This window comes from Gavialis gangeticus, unplaced genomic scaffold, assembly GCF_001723915.1.
Source record: "Gavialis gangeticus isolate Ggan-Ray unplaced genomic scaffold, GavGan_comp1, whole genome shotgun sequence".
NCBI lineage: Eukaryota > Metazoa > Chordata > Crocodylia > Gavialidae > Gavialis > Gavialis gangeticus.
Window position 1 is genome coordinate 51,413,078 of NW_017728996.1, and position 14,721 is coordinate 51,427,798.

Consider the following 14,721-nt stretch of genomic DNA (forward strand, 5'->3'; position numbering starts at 1 on the left):
AACTTAAATGTCAACATGAATGGTTTCCCTGCCGATCAAAGCAAAAAAAAAAAAAGATGATTTTAGAATGCATGATGCGGTACTTGAAGTACATCAGATTTTGAGACAGCGAGTGAGTCAGGTAAAGGTTTGTGTTGCCTCGGGGGCAGCCACTTTCCTTTCTTCTCTTCTTCCTCCTCCTCGCCTCTGTTCTGACCCCCTGTAAATAGCAATAGGAAGTTAAGTTTAAATTTAAACTCAATACATGGGGAACTTCCACATTTCTAGGTTCTGCCAGGAATCTGAACTGAAATGATTATTCATGTTTTCCCACCTCTGCTAGAGGAAAATGTGACCATCAAATTACTTGGAACAATTTCTTGGATGTTATTTGTTTGATTATGACATGTGCCTGCACACTCATCTCATCTTTAGTGAGTCCTTATATTCTTTCCAGAACACAGTTACTCCCTAATGATGTGTCTGATTGCATTGTTTATTTTTATAATTATTTTTATTGGAGGGATTTTTGGGAATAAGAGAAGAATCAAAATCACATATAGAAAGGAATACTGTATTTCATAAAGTAAGTGTGGAATTGGTGTTCTAATTAGAAACGAATACAAGGGTCATGTTTCAAAGAATTAGGGAAACTTTGATGTCAATTAAACCAGCTAATTAGAGTGTGCCCATGCAAAACCCTGGTTTGACTATTCTGGATTGCTTGTATTTGGAACAAGTGCTGTGATTTCTGGACTAAACCTCCTTGGAGCTTCCCCAAACATTCCCATCCACTCAACCCACTCCTACCCTCTTTGAAGCCTGTGCAAACAGATCAGCTTCGTAACTCGGCCTTAAGGCTGGTATATCTGGCAGACCAAGGAGACCTCTAAGTAGACAACCACTCCCTGAGATCATCTTGCCAGAAGGCGTCTGTCGTTCAACCCAATTTCACTGAGCACAGCACAGTCTTTCTGACATTCCTTGTAAAGCTGGAGCAGTATTCTCATTTCTCAGCGTGACAGGTTAGCATTGTACTTCGTAACAGGCTGGTTGGATGGAATATGCCTTGCCAGTTCTTGATTCGTTATTAAGCAGTCCTTACAGTCAAGGTTAGTTAAAGAACAGTTGGTGACCCATGGAAAATTTGACAAGGCCATTACATTAGGAACTATCCTACTTTTGTTGGCCCAACCTTGACTACCAGAACTACAACTGCCGTTCTGTTCTTGGAAATTCCCATTTATACCTGAAACAGATTGCCTCTCTCAGTGGATGTCCTTTGCTTGCTTGGAAAAATCTAAAATTTTGGTTTGCGTAAGGGATTTATGAGTCACGCGAATAGGCTGGGAAATGCTGTCTTTTGTTTCTCCACATTCTGGGACAAATAGCGTTTCTTTTCCTGTCTCCAGGGCTCTGTCTCTTGTCTTTGCTGGCCCCTGGTATATCTCTTTTCATTCTATCTCCAGTTATAAGATTGGTTGAAAGTGACTTGGTCCCTCTGGGTGTTTTCATTCCTCTCAGATTCGCGTAGTGTTTGCTCTTTCACATGGCTTAGCAACTGGTGTTCTGTCAACGTGGTTGGCTTCATTACTGACTTCTCTCAGTCTGGGAGTAAGTTTAAAATTAAGGGAATGTCTGTTAATCCCTCCGACCCATCATTTCTCTGGCGCTTCCCCTTCAGAAGGCAACATTTTCCTCAGATCAGAGTTTGTGGTCTTCTCATCTTGCCCAGATGTGGGAGGCTTCAAAAGTTCTTTCATCCTAAGGTCCAAAGCCACTGGAAACTGATGGGGGACTTGAGCAAGTTGTAGACTAGGTTCTTGCTGTCATTCTGTAAGTCTGCTCTGTAAGCCTTTTCATGAACTCCAGGATTAACCGTCCTTCTGCTTTGCCTCAGGGTCTCTTCCTCACCTCCCCTGAGGAGAAAGAGTTAGAAAGAGGGAAGAATGTTCTCAGGTTTGTGCTCTTTCTACCCAAAACTGGGGAAGTTTAGTCATTTGGAGCTCTCTGTGCCCTTAAGATTGTCTATGAAATATGATGATGTGGGTGATCTCACCTGTTTGTGTTCAAAATAGGTTCCATTGTTCAGAGTGTGCTGTGACATTTTGCTGCCCTGGACTTCAAGTACTTTCACACACAGTTGTCCCCCACCTCTGCTTGCTTATGTGTTTCGCTGCCATTTGACAGTCTTCCCTGGGACGCTCTAGTAACAAGGGCAGACCCCACTAGTGAGGGATGAGACTTTCCTGCACAGGCAGTTTTGTTGTTTTTGTCCTGATCTTGCATTACATCCACAGTAGCAGTCATTGAATGCTTCTACTACCAGTTGTGCTTCTAGAAGCCCAGATTAGACCTGGGGATAGAGGAGAGGGGACATCTCTCTTGTGTATTAGAAGTCCCACTGGCAGGATGAGGAAGGGTCTGATGGCATTTCTGCAGCTTTGCAAACTGAATAAATGGAAGGTGGGTGTGCTGTGAGACACTGGTATTTGGAGCAGGGGAAGTGCATTGGGTTTGGTTTATCTGTTTTCTGTATGTGTTGCAGAGTATGAGCAACTGTGGGAGACTTCCTGCAATGAGCTGCTGGTCTGTGTCACCAAGCCGGGATGCGAAGACTATCCCAACATGGATTCCGAGGAGAGCTGTAAGCATCAGCCTATGGCAAAGCTGTATCTACTGTGACAACTGTGTTAAAATACTAGCACTGGGGCCACAGATCCCAGGCCATATAAATCAGGGAGCTTCCTAAGCTATAGCTAATCCCAGTAAGAGCTCTTGCTATGCATCACTTGAACAAACATGGTAAGAAGGTTATTTGAGGAGGGATGTGGGGATGGCTGTATGTTGACAGTCACAGAAATAACAGCCTAAAGCACTGTCCATGTCTAGATTGTCAAGTGCTTTGAAAAAATGTGCAGTGGGGTATAATGCTTATTATATAGATGGGGAAAGTGAAGTAGGGAGCTGAAGGACCAGGTATCTCTTCCATCCAGTGCTCATGCACAGTTCCTGTACCTCTGCAGAAGACCCCCCCCACCTTCCCCAACTTCCATGGCAACCTCTTGTCTGAGTGACAGAATTAACCTTATCCCAAGTGCATCCCAAGATTGACAAAAGGTGCAGGGCTAGAAAAGCAGTGTGGGTTGGGGCCTGATAGAAAAGCTCGAGCTGGCTGGGAAAGCCTGCCCAGTGGAACACTTCTTCCATTAACCAGCAAAAAATTGTGAGTACCAGGTTCAGTCATGGTCCTATCCCAAACCTGTTGGGTATAATTTCCTATAGCCCAGGAACTGCTGTGTTGGGGGCACAGCTGCATAGATGCACAGGATTGTCCTGCATGATGCTGTGTTTCAGATAAGCTGTCCATTTCGGAGGACTCCTTCCTGCTGACTGCGGACTCTGTGTGGGGAGCGCTCAGAGGTGAGGTGTGTTCACCTTTGAGACTATTTGATATTTACTATCCTCCCCCGAGCCTTCCTATGACCCCCACACCCCTTTTTATGCTCCGTCTCCTGGGCTGTGTTCCATGCTGAAGGCCTAATGTTGTATGTGGTTGTCTTACAGGCCTGGAGACCTTCAGCCAGCTCATTGGACGGGCTGAAGATGGCACAGTGAGTGTAGTGCTTGCTATTCTGAAGTGTGGAAACATGGGCACAGCCTTCATTGCAGGCTGCTAGTGCAGACTCCTGTGGTGATGCCCTGCCCAACCTCATGGGGCCAGTGAAGCCAGTAGCTGAATATGGGGAACCCTGGGAATGAGCAGGGAGGAGAATCTTTTCCAGCCATGTGCCTCAACGTGTGAGGTTTGTAAAGACTCTGGGGGTTAAGTTTTAAATGGGAATCTTCAATGGGAGCGAGCGAGTGTGGGTTCATAATGAAAGGCCCCACACGATGCTTTTTCTTGGGAGGGGAGGAGTCATGTTGTGGAGCTTTGTAGCGGGTCCTACTGGCTGGCTTGTCCAAAGGGCCATCTATGGGCTAATAGGAATGCTCAGTCATCCATGGGCTAATGGGAATGCTCCTGCCCAGCCTTCTTGGTCCCTAAGGAGGTGGAGGCCTCTGCTGAGAAGGAAGCTAACCCTACACAGTAAGTGCATTCATGGGAATATTACAGTGTGTTTGTGTGCTTACTTAGGGTCCCTTACTTGCTGAGGGGCTGACGCACTCTTTTCTGTGCAGTACTATGTCAATAAGACTGACATTGTGGACTTTCCCCGCTTCCGTTATCGAGGCTTGCTGCTGGACACCTCTCGCCACTATCTGCCTGTGGAAGCTATCCTGGAGACACTGGTATGTGTACCTGGAAATGCCCTGTCTTACTAGCAAGTTTCTCTGCCTTGAAAGCAGATCAAGCCATTCACTATTCTCTCCTGGAGGATTCCTCAGGACTTCCTGAGTAGGCTTGTAGATAGGCTGACCATAAGGACATCTGGGCTCGAATGGGTGTTGAAAGGATGCCACTTGGTCTGCAGCACCTCTTAGCAGTGATGGTGCACACAGTGGGCAGTTCTCTGTGTGACCCTTCGATCCTAGAGCTGTTGCTTGGGTGCATGGTCCTGTCCTTCGATTGGAACCTGTTTAGAAATAGAACCCTGAGGGTGTCCTACTTGCACTCTGTTTAGAGTCCCTGTTTAGATGCCCAGGGCACTCAGAAGGAAACTGGCTGACCTTCCAGAATGGGACAAGGCTATATTAATCTGTAACCCTGTTGCTTTCTTCTGGCTTCCAGGATGTCATGGCTTACAACAAATTAAATGTATTTCACTGGCACATCGTGGATGACCCCTCCTTCCCATATGAGAGTGCAACTTTCCCAGAGCTCAGTGAAAAGGTAGTATGTTCTGGTTCCCTCAACTCTGATGTAGCTAACAGTGGGGAGTTGCATTGTCCAACCCATGATTGATGGGTCTTTCTTTAAAGTCAGTGGGAACCTCTTGCAAAGGAGAATTGGGCTCCATATATTTTTCGTTTACTGATGCATGTTCTCCTTTGATGTAAAATGTGTTCTTGGCTTGGTACACAAGCCAGACATCGTGCTACCCTCAGAACCAGGTCTTTTTAGACCCTCCACTAGAGCCTACAGTGTCATACATTCCTTGGCTTCATATTGCCAGGGCCCTTTAAAATAGAAGCAGCAACTTGGTTCACAAGTGACATGAGCTGTCTCTCATTGTCTGCAGACCAGACTGCTGCTTATGCCGTGTATGGCTTAGCATAGCTGTCAGCCTGTATATGTGAAGGCCCTTGGTGGGGAAGGAAGAGCCTGTGGATGAAGACTGAGGGGGGCATGGGCAGAGCTATGTGAAGCTGTGAGCTGGGCTAGTGGAGGAACTGCTGGCCCAAGGTTGGGAGTGAGGCGGTTGTAGGCCTAGACTACATGTTAACGAGTGTGCTTGGTCTCTGTTTAGTAATCTTATCTTTCTAATTTCATGCTAGAATAGAATAGGGAGTGTGAGTAGAAATAGACAAAAGTTGCCTTACTCAGTTTGAGGAGAGGCAGCCATATGTGGTGCCATATGTGCCTCTCCCAGAGGCAGCTTTCCATCTCCCTTTGGTCTGGTGTGCCAGTGGTGTTAGCCAAGTAGATGTAGGGAGAGGACATGCATTTCCCTGGAGCTCAGCCAGGAAGGCATGCTGACCTGCTTTGGGGCACCAATAACAATTCTCAGCAGGAGTTGTCTGTCTAGACTTCTACATTCCCAAGTTGGTAGCAGCTGCCATAAAACTAGCATGGCTGTACATGGGAGGCAGAACAGTGGTGCCTCTGAGCTGTACCCAGCCTTCATAGCCATTGCAAGTGTCCTGGAGATGAATGTGGTGTCTTTCCTATGGGTGCAGAGGGGTCACACTGGCAAACGTCAGATTGGAGCAGGGCTGTTAAATTGGCATATGCTGAATTTGAAACCCTTGTGCAATAGCAGTACCATGTGACTGTTTGTGCCTTGCCCAGGGGGCCTACAATCCCATCACCCATGTGTATACACCGAATGATGTGAAGCTGGTGATTGAACATGCTCGGCTTCGGGGGATCAGAGTGATACCTGAGTTTGACACGCCTGGCCACACTCTATCTTGGGGGCCAGGTAAGGAGTAGGGCCTGTCCAGGACCCTAGATCAAAGGGGGTGGATTAGGGGTTCTGGGGCCCTGCTCAGAGGTGGGTCTCAACAGTCTAGATTTGCAGTACAGATCTCCAGCTAACTGTGTGCACCACCTTCCAAAGCCTGGCTCTTGGGGGCGACTGGTTTTTGACTTCTCTGAGCCTGTTTGATGCTTGAAGAGGTGGAAAGCAAGGCAGAGGACAGGGAGGTACCCCCACCCAACTCTGTCCATGCACCCCCTGCTGCCCCTCTTGTCCAAGTCCTATGCCTATAGTAACCTCTGCCAATGCCAGGAAGGTCTTGCATGGAGTCTTTGCTGCATTGTGTCCCTAAACTTTTCACACGTTGTACTCTGAACTTCTCTCCTCGGCCAGGCCTTGGGGAGTGATGAATGTGGTTTTGAAAAGCTAGGAACATTGAGTGGCTTTGCCAGTGCAGGGAAAGCTGGGGTTGCTTAAACCCTTCCTCACAGCGTTGTGTTTGGTATTTACCCAGGTGCTCCTGGCTTGCTGACTCCCTGCTACATAGGCTCAAAACCCTCTGGGGCCTACGGGCCTGTGAACCCCATCCTCAACAGCACCTACCAGTTCATGGCCGTGCTCTTTAGGGAGGTCAGCACCGTGTTTCCAGACTTCTACCTTCACCTTGGTGGTGACGAGGTTGAATTTACCTGCTGGTTGGTAATACTTCTCTATCCTAGACCTTCTTGAGATCAGTCTGTGTTAGGGAAGGGAGAAATATGGGGGGAGGAGGGGGTCAAGGGGTCTTGATATGGTACCACATTTTAGCATAAGCAGACTCCACTTAGTGAAGTAACTGAGATATAATTGTCCAGTGGCTAGTGTCACAGCAGTGCTAAGAAGCCCAAAATGAGAAAGATGCTATATGCATGCTTGCAAATAGGCTGTCCCTTCCCCAGTGTAAATAGACATTCTTCAAAGATAGAAATGGGGCTCAGGGAGACCAAATGCCGTGGCCAAGATCACACAGAGAATCTGAGGCAGAGCTGAGAATTGAACCCAAGTCTCCTCAATCCCAGTCAAGTGCTTTGCCACTACTGTCACCAGTGACTGTCAGCTGATGGGATAAAACAAACCAGTTTGGAGACCCTGGCTCTTAGTCTTAAGAGGCTGAATGAGTTGATCCACACTCACCACGGAGCTGTCTAAGGGAAGCTGACGCTATTGGCTGAGTCAGAGGCAGCTCTTAGGCTTGGCTTTTGTTGGGATGCTGGGGCAGTGGCTGTTCCCTATTGGATGGATAGGAAATGTGGGACAACAATCATGGGACTTTCTTCCCTGTCAGTCTTGACACATTCCCCATTATGGTATCAGACACAGCTTGGTGCAACACTTAGCTTTTATCCTGCTCCTCTGTCTCTCACAGGAGGTCAAATCCTGAAATCCACTCCTTCATGAAGCAGATGGGGTTTGGCCAAGACTACACTAAATTGGAATCTTTCTATATTCAGAGGTAAGGAGAAACTTGTTCAGGGTGTGCAGAGAACAGCCAGCTGCAGTGTGATGACCAGTGTCTTCAGTGGATTATAGGTCCACCCTGTTGCCATAGGAATCCCCATACCGCCTTCTGGGAGCAGGTTCTTTGGGAATACCACTGACTCCAGTGTCAGTTATGGGAGGAGCCCAGGCACTGGCTTGTTGGGCAAGTTAACTCTAAACTGGTCCAGGGTAATGCATATTAGCTGTGGAAGTGGGGTGAAGGGAACCCTGCTTAGGATGGGGGGGAAAATTAAACTATTCCCTGTCTTGCTGTGATCACTAGGAATAGGTGCTATTCCTGTTCAGACCTCCTCTCTTCCTCCCCCCACCCCCCATATGATGGAGGGTGGACTTGGGCATTACTTTGGCGGGGACAACAGAGGGAGAAGGTTGAACATGGAGGAGCTATTTGTATTTACTTAATCACACTTCTTTCTACTTTAGGCTGCTTGATATTGTCTCCTCCTATGGCAAGGGCTATGTGGTGTGGCAGGAGGTGTTTGATAACGGCGTGAAGGTGAGACCTGCTCGCCTTTCCTGGGTTCCCCTTAATTTTGGCAGCATAGCAACTAGACCTGGCCAGCGCACATCTGTTCCCTGCCCTTGGCATTCTTGGGAGGGGCCTGGCTGATTGGCAGTGGTGGGAGGACAACTGCTTTCTGCGTGGATCTTCTCCTGTCCTGTCCTGCCCCTGGAAGGGCACATAGATTGCTCTTGATGCTGGTGCTGCCTGGGGCTAGATTCTGCACACTCCCTCACCTTTTGGCTTTTTGCTGTTTCACTGATTTCTTGTAGCCTCTTCCCAACAGAGGCAAATCTGTAACCTTATCCTGGACACAGTGACGATTTAGGCCCTTTGCTCCCTTCACAGCAGGCAGTCATAACCTGCAGTTGTTCAGTTATACCCTAGTATAACTTATTCATTGCATGTGCCCTAGACCTGGTTAGGGGCTGGCTTACTCTAAAACTCACAGAAGGTAGGAAGGTTGTAATATAAAACTAGGCACTTGCTAGCATTGTTGGGGTTGTGGGGGAGGCTGTCCCAGTGCTGCAGCCTCTGTGCTCCTTGAGAAATGAGCTCCTTTTTGCATAGCTGAAACCATCCACTTCTGGGTTCTCTGCTAACAGCTGTGGAGGGGATCACAGTGTTAGTGGGAAAGGCCTCAGGTTGAGGGAGAGCAGCAGAGGCTCTCTGCGGAGGTGGATCTTGCTAAGTACTTACATGGCCTGTTGCTGTAGTAATTGAGGGTCTCAGTTATTCATGGATCTGTCCTTGAAGTAGGAGAATGCTGTTGTCCCTGCCTGTTTCAGGTGAGACATCAGGACATGGGGGGAGGGTATTCAGGACTTTCTGTGGACCATGTAAGAAGTGTAAGCCAGGAACAAACCCCAGCACCACTCTGACTGCCAAACCGTTCTCCCTGTCCCTGCTGCCCCTTGATAGTTCATGGGATGGGATGGGCAATACAACAGAATTGCCTTCCTTGGTACCTTGATTACACATGAGGCCAGGCATGTCTGTCAGGGTGATTAATGTCATGGAATGTGCCCAGTCCAAAAAAATCATCTGTCTGCCTCCCACTGCTGCTAGTGCATCAGTAACTTCCTGTTTCTGAGGTAGGGTATTGGACTGAACTAGCAGGAGGTAGACAAGTAGAACAAGACTGTGTATGTTTCGGGGGTGTGGGGGTTGGTGTATGTGGCACTAGGAGTGTGTTTTGAGAACTCTATATGCTGCACTTTCCCCTGTGTCCATGCTAGAGGTCCTCAGGTGGCCTATACGTATACTGCCATGAAGCCTGCTAGTGTTTGCTTTCAGGCCATCTGGCTGCTGCTTCTTGCCCATTAGGAGAGTAGGGCTTTTGTAAGGGGGTCAGTTCACTGAATGTGAAGATCATGCATGTTTCTCTTCCATGGAGCCAGGTGAAGCCAGACACTATCATCCATGTGTGGAAGGAAAGTGCTGTGCCATACCAGCACAAGATGGCTCAGGTCACCAAAGCTGGCTACAGGGCTCTGCTCTCAGCTCCCTGGTATCTCAACCGCATCTCATATGGGCAGGACTGGCTGGCAGCCTACAAGGTGGAGCCTTTGCAGTTTGCAGGTGTGTACCTTGTGTGTGTGTGTGTGGGCTGCACCAGCTTCCTTCCAGACTCTGTTGTGCCACCTTCTACAGTGTGGTGCGGGAATTGTGGCCAGTCACTCATCTGACTTGTCCCTACTGTGGCAGAAAGCCACCTTGGTTTCTCCCCAAAAATCTCTGCCCTGTGACACTGTGATTTAAATCTCTGTGCTGTGACCATTCAGTTAGGATGGGCCCCGCACACAGGGGACCACACCCTCAGCCTCTCTCTTTAGGGAACTGGAGCTGGCTGCATTCCTGAGGGAGGGGGAAACCTGCTCTCTCTGCCTACGTGACTTGCATCACTTACCTGGGTAAGGGGTTTCTACCTGGGGAGCTGGAATCTGCCCGGTAACAGGTGATGCATTTCAGATTGGTTGGCTGACAGCCAACTGGGGCTGACCTCCGCTGGCCCAGGTGAATGAGGTCACAGGGGCTATATAAGTTAGGACGGGGAAGGAGGCGGTCTCTCCTCTCCGGCCATGAGGTGACGCAGCAGCCAGGCAGGGGACAGAGAAGCCTTAACATCTGAAACTGGCTCTCTCCCCCCAAACTCACGAGCTAGGAACCGCCTGCCTCCAAAGGGAAACTTCACCTGCCTTTGGAAGATGCTTGTGAGTAAGCTACTCAATCTGATTAGATATTTAGCTGGAAGTATCACAGATGCGTAATCAAAAGGCTACCACAGCCAGACTGTTTGCTCTTTAGGATTTCTAGATATTGCTCTATCCTGTACCCTAGTTTACCCTACCCCCTGTAATCAATAAAGTTCTCCTTTTTGACTGGTGTGGGAGACTTATTGAGGGGTGGGTCTAAATTATGCCTAAGAGACCCCTTAGGTCTGTGGACTAAGGGAGACTATACCTTTTTGCCCCCGGACTTGGGGAAGTACCCCAAGTGCCTGTACTGGGTTGAGTACCCGTGGGACTTTAGGCCTGTGTTACCCCAAGGACACAGGGCTGCGAGACAGTCCACTCTCGGGGTGGTGGCGGCACGTTACCCCCAGACTAGTGAGTGTGCTCTGGGAGAGGGGTCGGCCGGACATAAGGCGCCCCTAGGGAGGCACTCTGGAGCCTGGAAGGTGGTCGGGCGCAGGGAGGTGGGTGGCTCAACGCAGGAGCACCCCCTACTGGCCCGCCTCACGTGGTGGAAACAGCGGAGGGATATGAATACCCAGCTGTGTTCCTGAGGTGGGATCTCTGCACCCGCCACACCTACCTCTGAAACAAATGAGTTTGAATGTATCCTTGACTCCAGTCACTGGCAGCCACTGTACTGGTCAGTAGATGAGGGCCAAATGGCTTTGTTTTGGGCACGAACTCTTCTTCAGCACATGCGTTAAGTTGGGTGGGGGCCTCCAGAGCAGAGAACTGAAGTCTCGCTGGGCTATGTAACCTGGGGACTGTACCACACTCCACCTCTGGGCCTGGTAGGGGCTGCTGGTCCCAGGATCACCTGTTGTTTTCTGATAATTCAAACCCAGTTCAGCTATCACCCAATGGACCTAACAGTGTCTCTTCTGATAGGGACCTCTGAGCAGAAGGCCCTGGTGATTGGTGGAGAGGCCTGCATGTGGGGCGAATATGTGGATGTAACTAACCTGACCCCTCGACTCTGGTAAGAGAACCTATAGGAGGAGCAGGGCTCCACCCCTTCCCTTCCCATTTGGAAGATTTTGGGTCTTATTCTCCCGAGTGTCATACACTGCAAGGAGCTCTGGTGGAGCTAGGTTGTTGCAAGAAGGGAAGCAGGGCCTCTGTGTGTGTCAGTGCGAGCACAGCAGCTGCAGTGGGTGTGCCTGTAGCTGGATTTATGGCTGTGCCTGTATGAAAGGGAACAGCTCCCACATGATACGGTGAAGCTGTAGAGAGGAAAGTGGAAGGGAAGTCCCACAGTTTGTGCAAGTTCATTGCAATTCAGAGCACAGTGAACCTGTGCCTGGCACAGTACTCCATAGAAAGTTGATGCAGTAGAGTACTCCCTGTGTTCGGAGTGTAAGGAATACTAGCTGATTCCACCAACCAGTGGTCTTCCATCTGGGTGCATACTCAGTGTAACAGCAGAGATCACACACCTGAAATGGTTGTAGATGAGCAATCACACTTCAATGACTACAGCTGGACTAGGCCTTTCTCTCTCCTCACTTGGGGCATTCATCATTGTGGATTTCTGTGAAGCCCACCTGCATGTAATTGCTTTAGGCTGAGTGTAAATTACTTGTGCCATTCCAGTCTTTATGTCTCCCTGGAATGGAGCTAACTGGCTGTTCTGGTCTGGCCCCAAGGTTTTTCCTTGAGACATGTCAAGGGATTCATTTTACAATGCAGAGTGATCTTGCCTGCCTCTAAGCCTGCCATGCCCAGTGGATCTGGCTCCAGATTCTGTGGCTGAGAGTAGCTGTTAGTGGGGGCACCTTTTGTGGAGATGAGTCTTTAAGGTCTCCTTGGTGACTCTGCTTCCTTTTTGCTCCTCTGGCTCGCTGTTGGCCAGTACTTACATTGTGACCTTTGCTCAGACAGGTCTTGGGAGGATTCATTGAGTTAGCTGTGCTGCATCCTCTACTCTGGGGCTGGTAAATTTTAGCTTAGATTTATCTTCCCCTCATCAGAACTTCTGTTGTAGTGGAGGATTTCAGATGCTTGCTATAGCACTATGATGTCTGCTCTGCCATCATGCCCTGCTTAGTGGATGCAGATATGACTCAGAAGGGTGCCTTGGGGTTCACACAGCTGTTTATTGGAGAAATACCAGGGAGGAGAACCAGCTGACTTTTTTTTTTTTATTTTATTTTATTTTTTTACTTCTACATGTGCTTGCTGTATAGAGTGGGGGCTGAAATACCATCCCATATGCCACTCAGTTCAAGGCTTCTCTTCCCCTTCATTTACCTTTTAATCCCGAAGATAAGCTACCCCATACTAGCCTTCAGTCGTCTTAATTCTTGATCCAGTTTCTCCTGGAGTTAGTTAAACAATGTTTCTACTGACCACACTTTTGCAAAGCTCAGTGGTCTGGGTCTAGCAGTGCTTATCCACCAACAGTGAAAGCTACCAGGGCCCCAAGCATTCTTTGCAGTGTTGATGCACCTGGCTGATAGATGTGTATTTCTGCACCCATGGGAGTGGCTTTATCAGATGGGGCAAGGCAGAAGTGACCAAGTGCTAACCATCTTCCTCATTGTCCTTTAATGTCCCAGAAAGACTAACCCCTTTCCATGTCTTACTTCCTGAAGGCCGAGAGCCGGGGCTGTAGCTGAGAGACTGTGGAGCAATGAGACAGTGGGAGATCTGCAGGATGCATATTACCGGCTGGCAGACTTTCGCTGCAAGCTACTCAGGTAACATCCCTGTCTGTTGTAACATGGCTAGGGATGATGACTGCCTTTTGCATAGTTCCTTCCCACTTGGGACTCTAACTTGCCTTAGAGATGGGAGAAAGGGAGTTGCCCAAACACCTGGTGTGGAACACAGCAGAAGCAGTGAGAGGAATGGTGCATCTCTGAGGAGACCCGTAATAAGCTAAAACTTCACCAGGGTACTTGAGTTAAAGCCATGCTCTTATGCCAAGTTTCCTGGGATCCTTAATGCCTGGGAGTGGGCAGGGCCTTCTTTGTCCATCTCCAGAAAATGGCACCCCCCCCACTGCTGCTGGCACCCCCCCCCTACTGCTGCTGTTTTGATGGTATTTCAAAGTGAAGAATACCTCCTACATCAGGGGCAGGCAATTATTTTGGGCGGAGGGCTGCTTACCCAGTTTTGGCAGGCTGTCAAGGGCCACATGGGTAGCCCTGCCCCTTGACAGGTGCCCCGCCCCCTGGTCACCATCTTGGGACCAATGTTCCAATGTCTTTGGTCCCAAGACATTGGGACATTGGTCCCATATCCCAGGGCCATCACTGGTGGGGCCCAAAGCAGGGCACAGGCTGGCAGGGGTCTGTGGAGCTGGGCTGGGCTGTACCAGCAGGGAGAGAGGAGAGCTGGTTTGGCTCCAGAGAACCCCTGCCGGCTGGGACCCTGCGCTTCTGCCACCCTGTTCTGGGCCCCACTGGCACTGGCCCTGGGACACCAGTGTGGGCCCTGTGCTCCTGCTGGCTCCCTGTCCACTCACTCCCAGTGTCCCTCAACCCCGTGGTACAGGCGGGGGGCAGCGCGCAGCTGTGAAACCCTGCTTGCTAGCAGGGGAGAAGCTGGTGCTGAGCGCGGGGAAAATCGGCCCTTTACCCGCCCCACGGCTGGCATTCCCTGCTACAGTTGCTTGCAGCCCGCGTGGGACTATCATGAGCAGGCACAGGCAGCCCTACACGGGCTGCAAGCAGCTACAGCATGGGGTACTGGCCATGGGGCTAGTGAGGGGCCACTTTTCCCCGCACTCAGCACCAGCTTGTAACACACCCCTGCTGCCAGCCTGGTTCCCCGCACCAGCTCTGGGCTCACCCATTGGGGCTGCGTGCGGTGGCAGCAGCTGGGGCCCCCCCATGTGCCACGTTGGGCAGTGTTGGCTGCTGCTGCCTGCCCAGAGCACGTGCTGGGCAGCCCACAGGCGGCTGTGGCAAACACTTCTCGGGGAGCGGGGCGGGAGGTGGAGCTGCAGCTACTGTTGCCACACACCGTCGCCCCATGAGCGAGCCTGGAGCCGGTGCGGGGCCCAGGCTGGCAGCGGGGTCGGGTTACAAGGTGGTGCTGAGCGCAGGAGGGGGGAAAGTGGCCCCTTGCCCACCCCATGCCCAGCACCCTGGCACATATATCCACAAGGGACCAGCAGGGGAGATTATGCTTAGGGGCAATTAACACGGGTTCATTAGCGGCAGGTTCTGTCAGACCAACCTGGTGGCCTTCTATGACCAGATCACCAAATCCTTAGATGCAGGGGTAGCAGTGGACATAGTCTTCCTGGACTTTCGGAAGGCCTTCGACACTGTCTCTCACCCCGTTCTCATTAAGAAACTAGGGGACTGTGGTGTCGACACCCACACAATCAACTGGGTCGCCAACTGGCTGGAGGGCTGCACCCAGAGAGTGG

At 50.1% G+C, this 14,721-nt stretch overlaps 1 protein-coding gene across 1 annotated transcript in view; it reads left to right on the forward strand.

Annotated features, from left to right (window-relative positions):
• The window catches only part of HEXA (hexosaminidase subunit alpha), a 27,829-nt gene that overhangs the window by 9,339 nt on the left and 3,769 nt on the right, over positions 1–14,721 (forward strand). Inside the window, exons 2-13 of the mRNA XM_019504493.1 lie at positions 2,528–2,626; positions 3,337–3,402; positions 3,547–3,593; positions 4,162–4,272; positions 4,712–4,813; positions 5,933–6,065; positions 6,577–6,757; positions 7,468–7,554; positions 8,025–8,097; positions 9,504–9,684; positions 11,229–11,319; positions 12,935–13,039. Coding sequence (XP_019360038.1) covers positions 2,528–2,626; positions 3,337–3,402; positions 3,547–3,593; positions 4,162–4,272; positions 4,712–4,813; positions 5,933–6,065; positions 6,577–6,757; positions 7,468–7,554; positions 8,025–8,097; positions 9,504–9,684; positions 11,229–11,319; positions 12,935–13,039 — 1,276 coding nt within the window. The remainder of the gene's footprint in view (positions 1–2,527; positions 2,627–3,336; positions 3,403–3,546; positions 3,594–4,161; positions 4,273–4,711; positions 4,814–5,932; positions 6,066–6,576; positions 6,758–7,467; positions 7,555–8,024; positions 8,098–9,503; positions 9,685–11,228; positions 11,320–12,934; positions 13,040–14,721) is intronic.